This window comes from Myotis yumanensis, unplaced genomic scaffold (genome assembly GCF_028538775.1).
Source record: "Myotis yumanensis isolate MYYU_CA2020_CCGP unplaced genomic scaffold, mMyoYum1.0.hap1 SCAF_13, whole genome shotgun sequence".
NCBI classification, from domain to species: Eukaryota; Metazoa; Chordata; class Mammalia; order Chiroptera; family Vespertilionidae; genus Myotis; species Myotis yumanensis.
Genome location: NW_027223764.1, coordinates 6,151,329 through 6,161,696, shown reverse-complemented (window position 1 = coordinate 6,161,696; position 10,368 = coordinate 6,151,329). Strand labels below are relative to the sequence as shown.

Here is a 10,368-nt window from a genome sequence, read left to right as displayed (position 1 = left end):
GCGATAAAAATGCAAATATTTTAAAATATATTTATTTTTTTATTATATGCTTTACATTGAGTGCTTCAGAAAATATAATTATAATGATTTCAAAATGCAATTTCTGGATTAAATAAATATCCCCTATAATTACCTTCAATCAATATTTAGAAATGTATGCAGACACTAAGCTAACAAATAAACAAAATAACTATCGAAACTACAAATCTCAGGGATGAGGAGCATGCATGATCAGTTAGGTCACTTTGCCACTGTTTTTTTTTAAATACATGATTCACATTGTTTCAATCAAATATATCTCCACTCCAAGAGTTACATTAGACTAATACTAAAACTTAAAGCTATGATCTTATTACCTTAAAAAAATTCAGTTTAATACAAAGAAATTAAGAAAGAAAATTTCAGGACTCTTGATCAGAGGCTTTCGCTACTTGTCCTACACGGGTGTACACAGGTTCAGGTAAGGCTAAGAAGAGAGTTTCTTATTGAAGACATGATCAAAGAAACAGGTGAACTAGGCAGTCTATAAACTAGCTAGCCATCAAGAAGTTACCAATAAAGGACTCATATTAGTAACTAACCATGTTTAAAAAGCCTTAGCCAATGTTACAAAAACAAAACATTTATAGAGTATTACTTATGAATGCAAACATAATTGATTTTTGCTTTCTACACATAATCATCTTTGAAATGCTAAAAATGAGCTCCAACTGTGGTTCTATTGAGAAGCTGCAGGTGTACGTGAGATGGTCTACTTATTTACCTTCTCAAAGTATTCTTTGGAAGCAGTTGGATGCGGCTTGATCTGAAAATACAAACATTTAATTAGCTGACTTTAAGATAGTAGTTTCAAAAGTGAATTGAAAATTCTCAATTTTTAGTTTCTTAAAAAATAATTAAAAAAAAAATTGATTCAGAGAGGGAGAGAAACATGAATGAGAATCATTGATTGGCTGCCTCCTGCACACCCCCTACTGGGGATTAAGCCAGCAACTCAGAAATCAAACCATGATCTCCTGGTTCATGGGTTGATGCTCAACCACTGAGCCATATCGGCCAGGCTACCCTAAAATTCTTTAACTTTTTCCAGTGCTGGCCTGTTTCCTTTAAAGTACATGGATGAAAGTTACACTAACAGCTTGCCTAACCCCTGGCCCCACCTCTCAGCAGCAGCACCTGTGGCCTGGCTCCAAGTGTGGGCTCCTTTTGTGAACACTCCAGGCCAGCAGCCCTTGAGGCAGTGAGTACATGGGATCCTCTGTTGGGGCCCCAGGGCTTTTGAAATGGAAACCTACCGTAGGAGAATTTGGGGTCCAATTTGCTGGGCAGACTTCTCCATGGACTTCCACAAACTGGAATGCTTTCACCAGGCGGAGGGTCTCTTCCACGCTTCGGCCCACCGGGAGATCATTGACACTCAGATGCTTGATGACTCCATTGGGGTCAATGATGAAGAGACCTCTGCATCAGAATTGTCCTCATTAGTGCATCCACAGCACCAGGAGTAGAAAGAATCTAACTTCTACCCTCTTCTAGCTTTAATTCCCCTTAAGAAAGCACTTATTAAGTGCTATCATAAGCTTAAAACAAAGTTTTCAGTGTTAGGACGGGCTGGACCAGGCCACCATGGAAAACAGGCAGTATGGTCAAGTTTACAAATGGGACCTAAATGTCGCGCGGGATCTAAAAGTCACAGAGAGCAGAGACTTCTTTCCTTATCAGTGACTTAGCAAGCATTCTTTGGGCGGCTGTATCAACTCTTGGCAAGAAACCATAAGCAAACAGGAAGGGATGCACATGTATTTTATCTATAGTCAGTAAATACTTATGAAATGAGTGAATTCTTGGGTACATGGGGGAAAAATCCCATGGGAAAATCTTTGCAGGAAGAATTAAATCTATGCAGAGCAGAAATCTAAAGGAAGAACGCACTTGAAACATTATATATATATGTATATATAATTTTTTTTTTACTTTAGAATAGTTTTGTTTAATTGAATTTATTGGGGTGGCATTGGGTAATAATATTATATAGGTCTCAGGTGTACAATTCAATAATACATCATCCACATATTGTACTGAGTGTTCACCACCCCAAGTCAAGTTTCCTTCCATCACCATCTATTCCCCCTATAAAAGTGCTTCCTGGAGGTAAAGAACCACCCCACCCCTCCTTCACTCAGCGGCCATCAAGATGCCAGTTCTAAGGTACGTTCTCATCTCTCCCAAAAAGGCAGAGCTTGAATGTGGGACTGTTAAAGGCAGAAAGCTTTCACACTGAAAGGAAAAAAGGTGTAACCACAGAATCAATGAGGACAGAAATGACATTCTGAGACGGGTCATGCCAGCTACCAAGACCCGTGCTAACCACTTTAGCTGCCTCATCTTGCTTAGTCTTCACAACCAACCTGGGAGGTACATTCTCATTTTAGTTATGGAAAAGCTGGGACTCAAGGAGGTTACGTAACTTGCCCTAAGTCACACGGCTATTTAGGAGCTGAGCTTGAATGGACAGACGGACGGACACACACATACTCCGGCTGTTTTTGATTCCAGGGCTTTTTGAGATCTCCCCCATTCCAGGATACTGACTTCTGCCCTGCTAGTTCCCCTTCTCCAAAGACACCAGGAACGTGCCCCCATGAAAGCAGCTCTCAGAAACAGCGGGGCAGTATGAACATCAAGACACGATATCCTTCTTCAGAAAGAGAGACATGGTGGTGCCGGGGAAGGGGTAAAGGGGGGGACAAACATGCCTGGGCTATTTCTGAAAGACTGCCAACCCTTGAAGGAGGCATTCATCGGTGCTTAGTAAAAAGCTAAAATTAAGGAATTTTGGTTTTCCAAATGCTTTACCAAGGTCTCTCTAAATTCCCTAAGAAGAGGGATGATGCTAAACATGAAAAACAATTTTAAATTCATAAGGAACTGGATCTTACCTTAGTGCAAGACCAGGACCTTCTAACAGCACACCGTAGTCTCGGGAAATCTGCTTAGTGAAATCTGACAACAGTGGGATGTTCATGTGGCCCAAACCGCCATTCTAATAAAAAGGCAAACAGGGCTGGTTCTTATCTGTGCTCTCACAACATCCTTGGCCAGGTACACGAGGTGTGACACCAACAATCATGGCAATAGGGAGCAGTCACTGAGCACCAACAAGGGCCAAACGCTGCTCTCAGCTCCATTAACTCACTTCCTTTAACCAACTACCCTGGAGCAGATACTATTATCACCACCATTTACAGATGAGGAAACTGCAGGACGAAGGATAAGCAACTTGCTCCAGGTCACAGCTAGGAAGGGACAGAGGCAGGATTTAAACCCAGCTGAGACTACAGACCTTCCTTTTCCTACACTGGTGAACACAGAGCGAGAGAGACAGACACTGACTTGTTGTTCCACTCATTTGTTGCTTCTTGTACGTGTCCTGACCAGGGATCGAACCTGCAACCTTGGCATATCAGGACCATATTCTAACCAACTGAGCTTTTTATATTCTTATTTAGTTAAAGGTTAATTTCTGAAGCATAGAAATGGAAGAGTAGGTAAAAAAACTGAATAATTGGTATCAACAGTCCAGCAGCTTAGTTAGAAATTTTGATTCTCCCACATAAGTTTTTAGGCAAAAATACTGATTATGCAGAACACTCAAATCAGAGAACATAACCACCATCTCACAAGCCATGCAGGGTACATGGGATTGACAGGGTACTGGTGGGAGGGGAAGCAACAGACCCCAGCTGTTCCAGGCTCTCCGTTACGGTGTGTACCTTGGAAAACATAATGCAGTGCCATGCAATGCCGAGGAAGATATAGACACAGGTTAACGGAATTTGCCAGTAGGTGAGGACCTACGAATAGCCACTTCAGACTACTCATGCTTTAACAACTTCCAGGTTCGTCTTTGATGGATTTTTTCAGTTGTTAACATCATGAGAGCAAAGGCAGGGTTCTCGATGTCCGTACCTTCCTCGGGGTGTTAATCCAGGCGAGATGGCTGAAGTGGGAGTCCACGGAAACGGCCACAACGTCACAGTTCACATCGCGGAACTCATTGGCTTTGTCACTGAAAGCAATGATTTCTGTGGGACACACAAAGGTGCTAGAGAAAAAGGGTAGAGATTCCCATCAGAGAACTTAAAAACCGTTTCCAAAAATGGGGTGGGGGGTAGGGGTAGGGGGATAGCCTAAGAATGAAGAACAATTTTATTTAAATAAAGTAGCTTTACCCTGGCCGGGTAGCTCAGTTGGTTAGAGCATTCTCTCTCTCTCTCTCTCTCTCTCTCTCTTTTAATGTATAGGGCGTAATGTCACAGGAAGGCCATAGTATTCTGCCACCCGTGAGGAGTAAGCCCAAGTTGCTGTTGGATGTGTTGTACACAGAGAAGCCATTCTTCAGGTACTCTGCTCTCTCCACACCCAACAGCATTATCTCCATACGTTGAGGTTGCAGGTTCCATCCCCGGTCAGGGTACATACAAGAACCAACCAATGGCCCTAGCCCAGTGGTTCTCAACCTTGGCTGCACATCAGAATCATCTGGGAATCTTTTTAAAATCCTGATTTCTGGGCCTCATCCTCTGGAAATTCTGTTTCTTTGTTACTAATGTGGCCCCACCCCATAACAAAGAAACAGAATTTCCAGAGGATGAGGCCCAGAAATCAGGATTTTAAAAAGATTCCCAGGTGATTCTAATGTGCAGCCAAGGTTGAGAACCACTGCCCTAGCCAGTTTGGCTCCATGGATAAAGCGTCGGCCTGTGGACTGAAGGGTCTCAGGTCCGATTCCAGTCAAGGGCACATGCCCGGGTTGCAGGCTCGATCCCCTGTCGGGGGCATGCGGGAGGCAGCCAATCAATGATTCTCTCTCATCATTGATGTTTCTATCTCTCCCTCTTCCTTCTTCTCTGAAATCAATAAAAATATATTTTTAAAAAAACCAACCAATGAATGCATAAATAAATGAACAACAAATCAGTGTTTCTCCTCTCTCTCTCAAATCAATCAATCAAGTAGCTTTATAAGAAAACTCATCTTGCCTGACCGGTGTGGCTCAGTTGTTGACCATTACCCCAGGAATCAAGAGATCCCAGTCAGGGCACATGTGCAGGCTGCAGTTTGACCCCCAGTAAGGAGCATGCAAGAGGCAGCTGATCAATGATGTATCTCTCTCGTCAATGTTTCTTTCTTTTTTTAAAAAAATATATTTTATTGATTTTTTACCGAGAGGAAGGGAGAGAGATAAAGTGTTAGAAACATCGATCAGCCGCCTCCTGCACATCTCCTACTGGGGATGTGCCCGCAACCCAGGTACATGCCCTTGACCGGAATCGAACCTGGGACCCTTCAGCCCGCAGGCCGACGCTCTATCCACTGAGCCAAACCGGTTTCGGCTCTCATCAATGTTTCTATCTCTATCCCTCTCCCTTCCTCTCTCTCTAAAAATCAATAAAAACATATTAAAAAAAAAAAACACAACAAACTCATTCTATCATCTTTACTTTCTCATTTTCATCCAGACCAGTGCAAACTTCCTCATAGACTGGCTAGCAGGAACCACCATCCCAGTCTTTAGTAAGAGTATGGTCTTACTATAAAACCCTACCATTTTAAAAAGAATGCCACCCCATCCTCTAATTTTGTTACTTGTAAATTAGCTACAGATGCAAGCTGTATCAACAAGGCCATCAGTAATAAAGGCTCAGAAAGAATCCTTCCTTTGACAAGAAGCCTAACTAGATACAGGCAATGTCAGTGTGAAGCAGGGAGCTTTGCTTGCTCTCAGAATGACATAAAAGCATCACAGAAATGACACTTACAAATCCAGAGGGTAGAAGAAGAGCACCAAATATTTTCCCTTAAAGTCATCAAGGCTTAGCTCTTTGAACTCCCCATTGACAACGGCTGTGCCCTTAAAATAGGGTGCGTGCTGGGTGACGGCAGGAGCATGATACGAGGAACCTGAAAAAACCCACAGGCATACAGAGTTCATCGTTTGCTAAAACAAGCACCTATCTGATTGTACTTAAACCTCGCACAATCATTAATTGGTAGCATAAATTAATTAAAAGAATCAGTTCAACTGTACATCTTAGGTTAATTTCTTTTTTCCTTCCATAGTTCTAGGCTGTACACAAATTCAATGAAAAGTGCTACAGAAACTAAAAAGATGGCTGAAGATGTCAGGGATGGAATCAGAGAATTAAGGAAGACATGAAACTGGACATGGATCCTAAATATGGTTGAGATTTTGCCAAGTCCAGATGGGACAGGGCAAATGGCATGGAGGAAGGAAGAGGGTACATGCGGGGAATAGCCCGTGGCCCGGTGTGATCAGAACAGACCGAGCAGGGGTGTGGGAGAAGAGTGGTAGATAAAGCAAGAATGGCTGAAGGCCACGCCGTGAGGGCCCTTAAGTATCAGGCCGATGAGTCTGTTCTTGAAAGAAGAGATAAAGGAGTCCCTGGAGTTTCTCACGTAGGGGCTGGAAGATGGGCTGGCTGTTCTTAGGAAGATGACTCTGGTCGGGGAGGGTAAGGGGAGCAGGAGGAGGGGAGACTGGTGTTAGGAGATTTCATTATCTGAGTGAGAAGTATGCCGGGGTAGGGTGTGGCAGAGAGACCAGGAAAAAAGGAAAGAAGCCAGGAGATGTGTCAGAACTGGAGAAGACATGCTTCTAGCTGGGAGCAAGGGACCAAAGAGATCCCGTGTCAAATCCTGGGCCTCAGAAACAACAGGAGCTGCGGGGAGCGGGAGTCTGGGAAGGTAACAAGGAAAGTTTTCATTCTGTGGCATCAAATCACCACTAGGAGACTGTTAATGCTCCAAGGTGATAACATTGTAAAACTTTTTAGAACATTTCACCTGTACACAAAAGCTTTGCTGCAGTATATCCCCCAAACCATTACAAATGTTATAAAAGGTGAGAGAAATTTAAAGTAGCCCTTTTCAAATACCACTTGTTATCGGAGGCTGATCTCAGCAAAGCTCATGTTCTAGAACAGTGGTTCTCAACCTTCCTAATGCCGCGACCCTTTAATACAGTTCCTCATGTTGTGGTGACCCCCCCCCAACCATAAAATTATTTTCGTTGCTACTTCATAACTGTCATTTTGCTACTGTTATGAATCGTCATGTAAATATCTGCTATGCAGGATGTATTTTCATTGTTACAAATTGAACATAATTAAAGCATAGTGATTAAATCACAAAAACAATATGTAATTATATATGTTTTCCGATGGTCTTAGGCGACCCCTGTGAAAGGGTCGGTCGACCCCCAGGTTGAGAACCACTGTTTTAGAAAAATAGAGTGTAAATCTCAAGAAATAGATATATTTCACTCCGATCACGGAGGAGTCCCTGGTCCAATGGGATCAACTGCAGCCAGCTCACAGGTTTGCATCCAGAAGCCTCAATTCCCAACATGCTGTCTGCCAACCCCACGTACCTGACACCCCTTCACCCCACAGAGGGCATCTGAGTCATCCCTCCCCACCCATGTTCCTCAACACAGGATTAAAACCTCTGGTAAGCAACAAGGAAATAAGACGCAAGAGCAGTTTACCTGTGATTTTCAACTCTGGCTGCACATTTAGAATCACCTGGTGAGATTAAAAAAAAAAAAAATACAGATGTTCTGGTCTCACTCCAGAGATTGACTTAATTGCGGTGGGACTAGGGCAAGATAGGCTTTTAAAAGCTCCCCAGGTGAGTCTAATGTATAGCCGGGTTCAGAGCCCCTGCCCAGAGATGATGACTCATGTTTCCATTACCTGGGTCAAAACAGGGCATTAACACTTACTGGTGCTGAAGGCAAATTTTGCTTGACTGGAAGCAGGCCATAATACATTGGTCAAGCCTGTTCTTCGAGAAGCAGCAGGCCTAAGGGCTGCAGAGGCAGAGATGCCCCGAGGAATGGCACTCGCATGTCGGGCAACCTGGGAAGAGAAATAACTTTGTATTAGGAAGTCGTCCCACGATGGTGGCTGAGGGCTGGTCCTGCTGTCCTTGTTCCTATGAACCAAATGCCAAACCCAAAACTCTAACTGCATGGATTGGGTCTCCATGTTCTCAACATTTTCTTCTGCTTCCTTCTCCTTCAAGACTGCCTGCCAGAGATGTCGGCCCAAGAATACAAAGTTGCGGGTATGTAGGATGAAGCCTAGAGAGCTATTGTACAGCATGATGCTTATACTGACTGATTCGGTACTGAACACTGGGAATATGCCAAGAGAGCAGATTTCAGGGGCACTCATCACACACACAAAAAGGTAACTGGGAAGAGAGATGCTAATTAGTTTGACTGCAGCAATCACTTAAGTATCTGTATATCAAATCATCATGTCATACTTCTTAAACATACATACTTTTTATTTAAATATATACATTTTTAAAAACCAAGGGGACTTGGCAAGGCCTGGTGTATTTAAATCTTTTTGCCAGAATAACATGCTGCGACTATCTACCACATCAAGGCTTTCCTTAGAAAAGACAAGGCCTTTCCAGCCCCACGGACAAGCAAACAAGTAGAGCAAAGGTCGGCCTCCAGGACAATCTGGATGAGGCTCAAGGGAAATGTTTGCTCAATTTTACTGTCCAGCGTGACTCAAAAAGAAGATACTGCATTGAGCCCCGCCATGAGTAAGGGGAAGGCGGGTATAGCACGAAGGTTCTAGCCTTTTGCCAGGACAAACGCGAACGGGCAGACCCGGGGCGTGGGAGAGAAGTGCCTTTTGCACTTTAGCACCTGGGTTACTTTGGCACTTTGGTGTCCATCCAGCAGTTAGCGGATGCTCACTGCCACTCCTCGAGGTAGGCACCATTCTTTCCATCTCAAGCTAAGGAAAGTGAACTGAGATTCGGAAAGGCCAAGTCACTTCCCAAGGTCACAGCGTCTATTGCAGAACCGGGACCTGGGGCAGGTCACCCGCCTCCAGGACCAGGACCTTGTGCTCCGGACTGGGGACGGGCGACTCCGAGCGAGGAGGAATTAGGGGAGGGGACCAAAAGGAGACGGATGGGGGGGGGGGGGGAACAAGAGGGCGGTTCTGCGCAGGCGCAGGGCTTTCCCTAGAGGAGGCCTCTGGGTCCGTTACCCGCGGACACCCTCCAAGAGCGACATTCCCCCAGACTGCAAGGGAGTGGGGTTTCGTCTGGGAAGCACGTTCTCGGAGCCACCACAGCACCTCCGCACTTGCTCCCAGCTGGCAGGCACTCACCGTGGCCCGGAGCAACCTTCCCACTGCGACCGCCATCTTCAGCGCACGCGGGAGCCGCGGGGAGCACCCAGAAGCAGAGGGGGCGGAGCCTGCGGGGCTGGGGCCGGAAGGGGCGGGGCCACGGCGGGGGCGGGGGCGGGGCCTGAGCTGGAGCCGAGGCGGGCCGGGAGGAGCCGCAGCCTCGCCTCCTTTTGTGGACGCTGCGCGTCTGAAGGTCCCTGGTGGGTCCCGCAGCCCCTATGGTGCGGGGTAAATTCCTAGTATGGCTTCTCCGAGGCTGACTACTTGGGAAAGCAATACTTTGTCTCTAATTGTCGCCCCAGCCCAAAAAGGACTAATTCAGGCGGGGAGCTAGATATTTATTTCTACATTTGCTACTGACTTGTTGTTGTTGTTAGCCCGTGTGGATTACTGTTTACACCTGTTCTTTAAAAAGATCTCTTTCCTATTTCGGCTTCTGCACGTGGAATTAATTTCAATGCAATTGTAGTCTGTTAAGAAGCTAAGTGGGTAAGACACATCAAGGTTTCGTGTCCTGAAAACCTTTGGGATGGTGTGTGGGCTTCCATTTTGGTCTGTCTTCCCACAATTGGGACAAATTTTAATTTTGTTTTCTGTCGATTAGTAAGACTTAAATCCTCAGTGGTAAGCGTGGTACTTCAGAGCAAGCTCATTAAACAGATTTGCATCTCACAGGGGCCTTATGGTAAACAAGTTGAAGACACTACATGGGTATTTTCCAAACACCAGTCAGTGCATTACCAACTTAGTTTGTTGAGTCTGCATATCACCTGCATATTACTTACTGTTCTGCCTCTGCAATTGAGGTTCATCATCTTGGGGACTTGCCCCTCTATTCTCATTGTTTTTTGTTTGTTTGTTTGGTTTTGTTTGTTTGTTTTTTGCTTAGGTTCTGTCTGCTCCTGTCTTCCTGCCGAGCCTGTGGGAAGAAGATCCCTACTTTGATGTGACAACCAGAAATGCCTCCAGACATTGCCAAATGCCCCCTGGGGGACAAAGTCGCCCCTGGTTGAGAAAACACTGCTTTAATGGTTAATGGCAGGGCTCTGGAGCCACATTCCTGGTCTGTCACTTCTAGTTTTGGAGGTAGGGCAGGTGCCTTGAGCATCATGCCTAGACCAGT

General features: G+C 45.0%; 1 protein-coding gene and 1 non-coding gene across 2 annotated transcripts; both read right to left on the bottom strand.

Moving 5' to 3' along the window:
* Positions 1–18: 18 nt before the first annotated feature.
* PRDX3 (peroxiredoxin 3) lies at positions 19–9,300 on the bottom strand. Its single transcript, XM_070432169.1, has 7 exons — positions 9,225–9,300; positions 7,808–7,943; positions 5,823–5,964; positions 3,970–4,105; positions 2,940–3,043; positions 1,296–1,461; positions 19–805 (listed from the first exon to the last, which is right to left on the bottom strand). The coding sequence occupies exons 1-7, from the start codon at positions 9,258–9,260 to the stop codon at positions 752–754; spliced, it is 774 nt and encodes a 257-aa protein (XP_070288270.1). The 5' UTR covers positions 9,261–9,300; the 3' UTR covers positions 19–751.
* LOC139022240 (small nucleolar RNA SNORA11) lies at positions 4,297–4,425 on the bottom strand. Its single transcript, XR_011473626.1, has one exon. It is a non-coding gene; the product is annotated as a small nucleolar RNA SNORA11 (small nucleolar RNA).
* Positions 9,301–10,368: the final 1,068 nt, after the last annotated feature.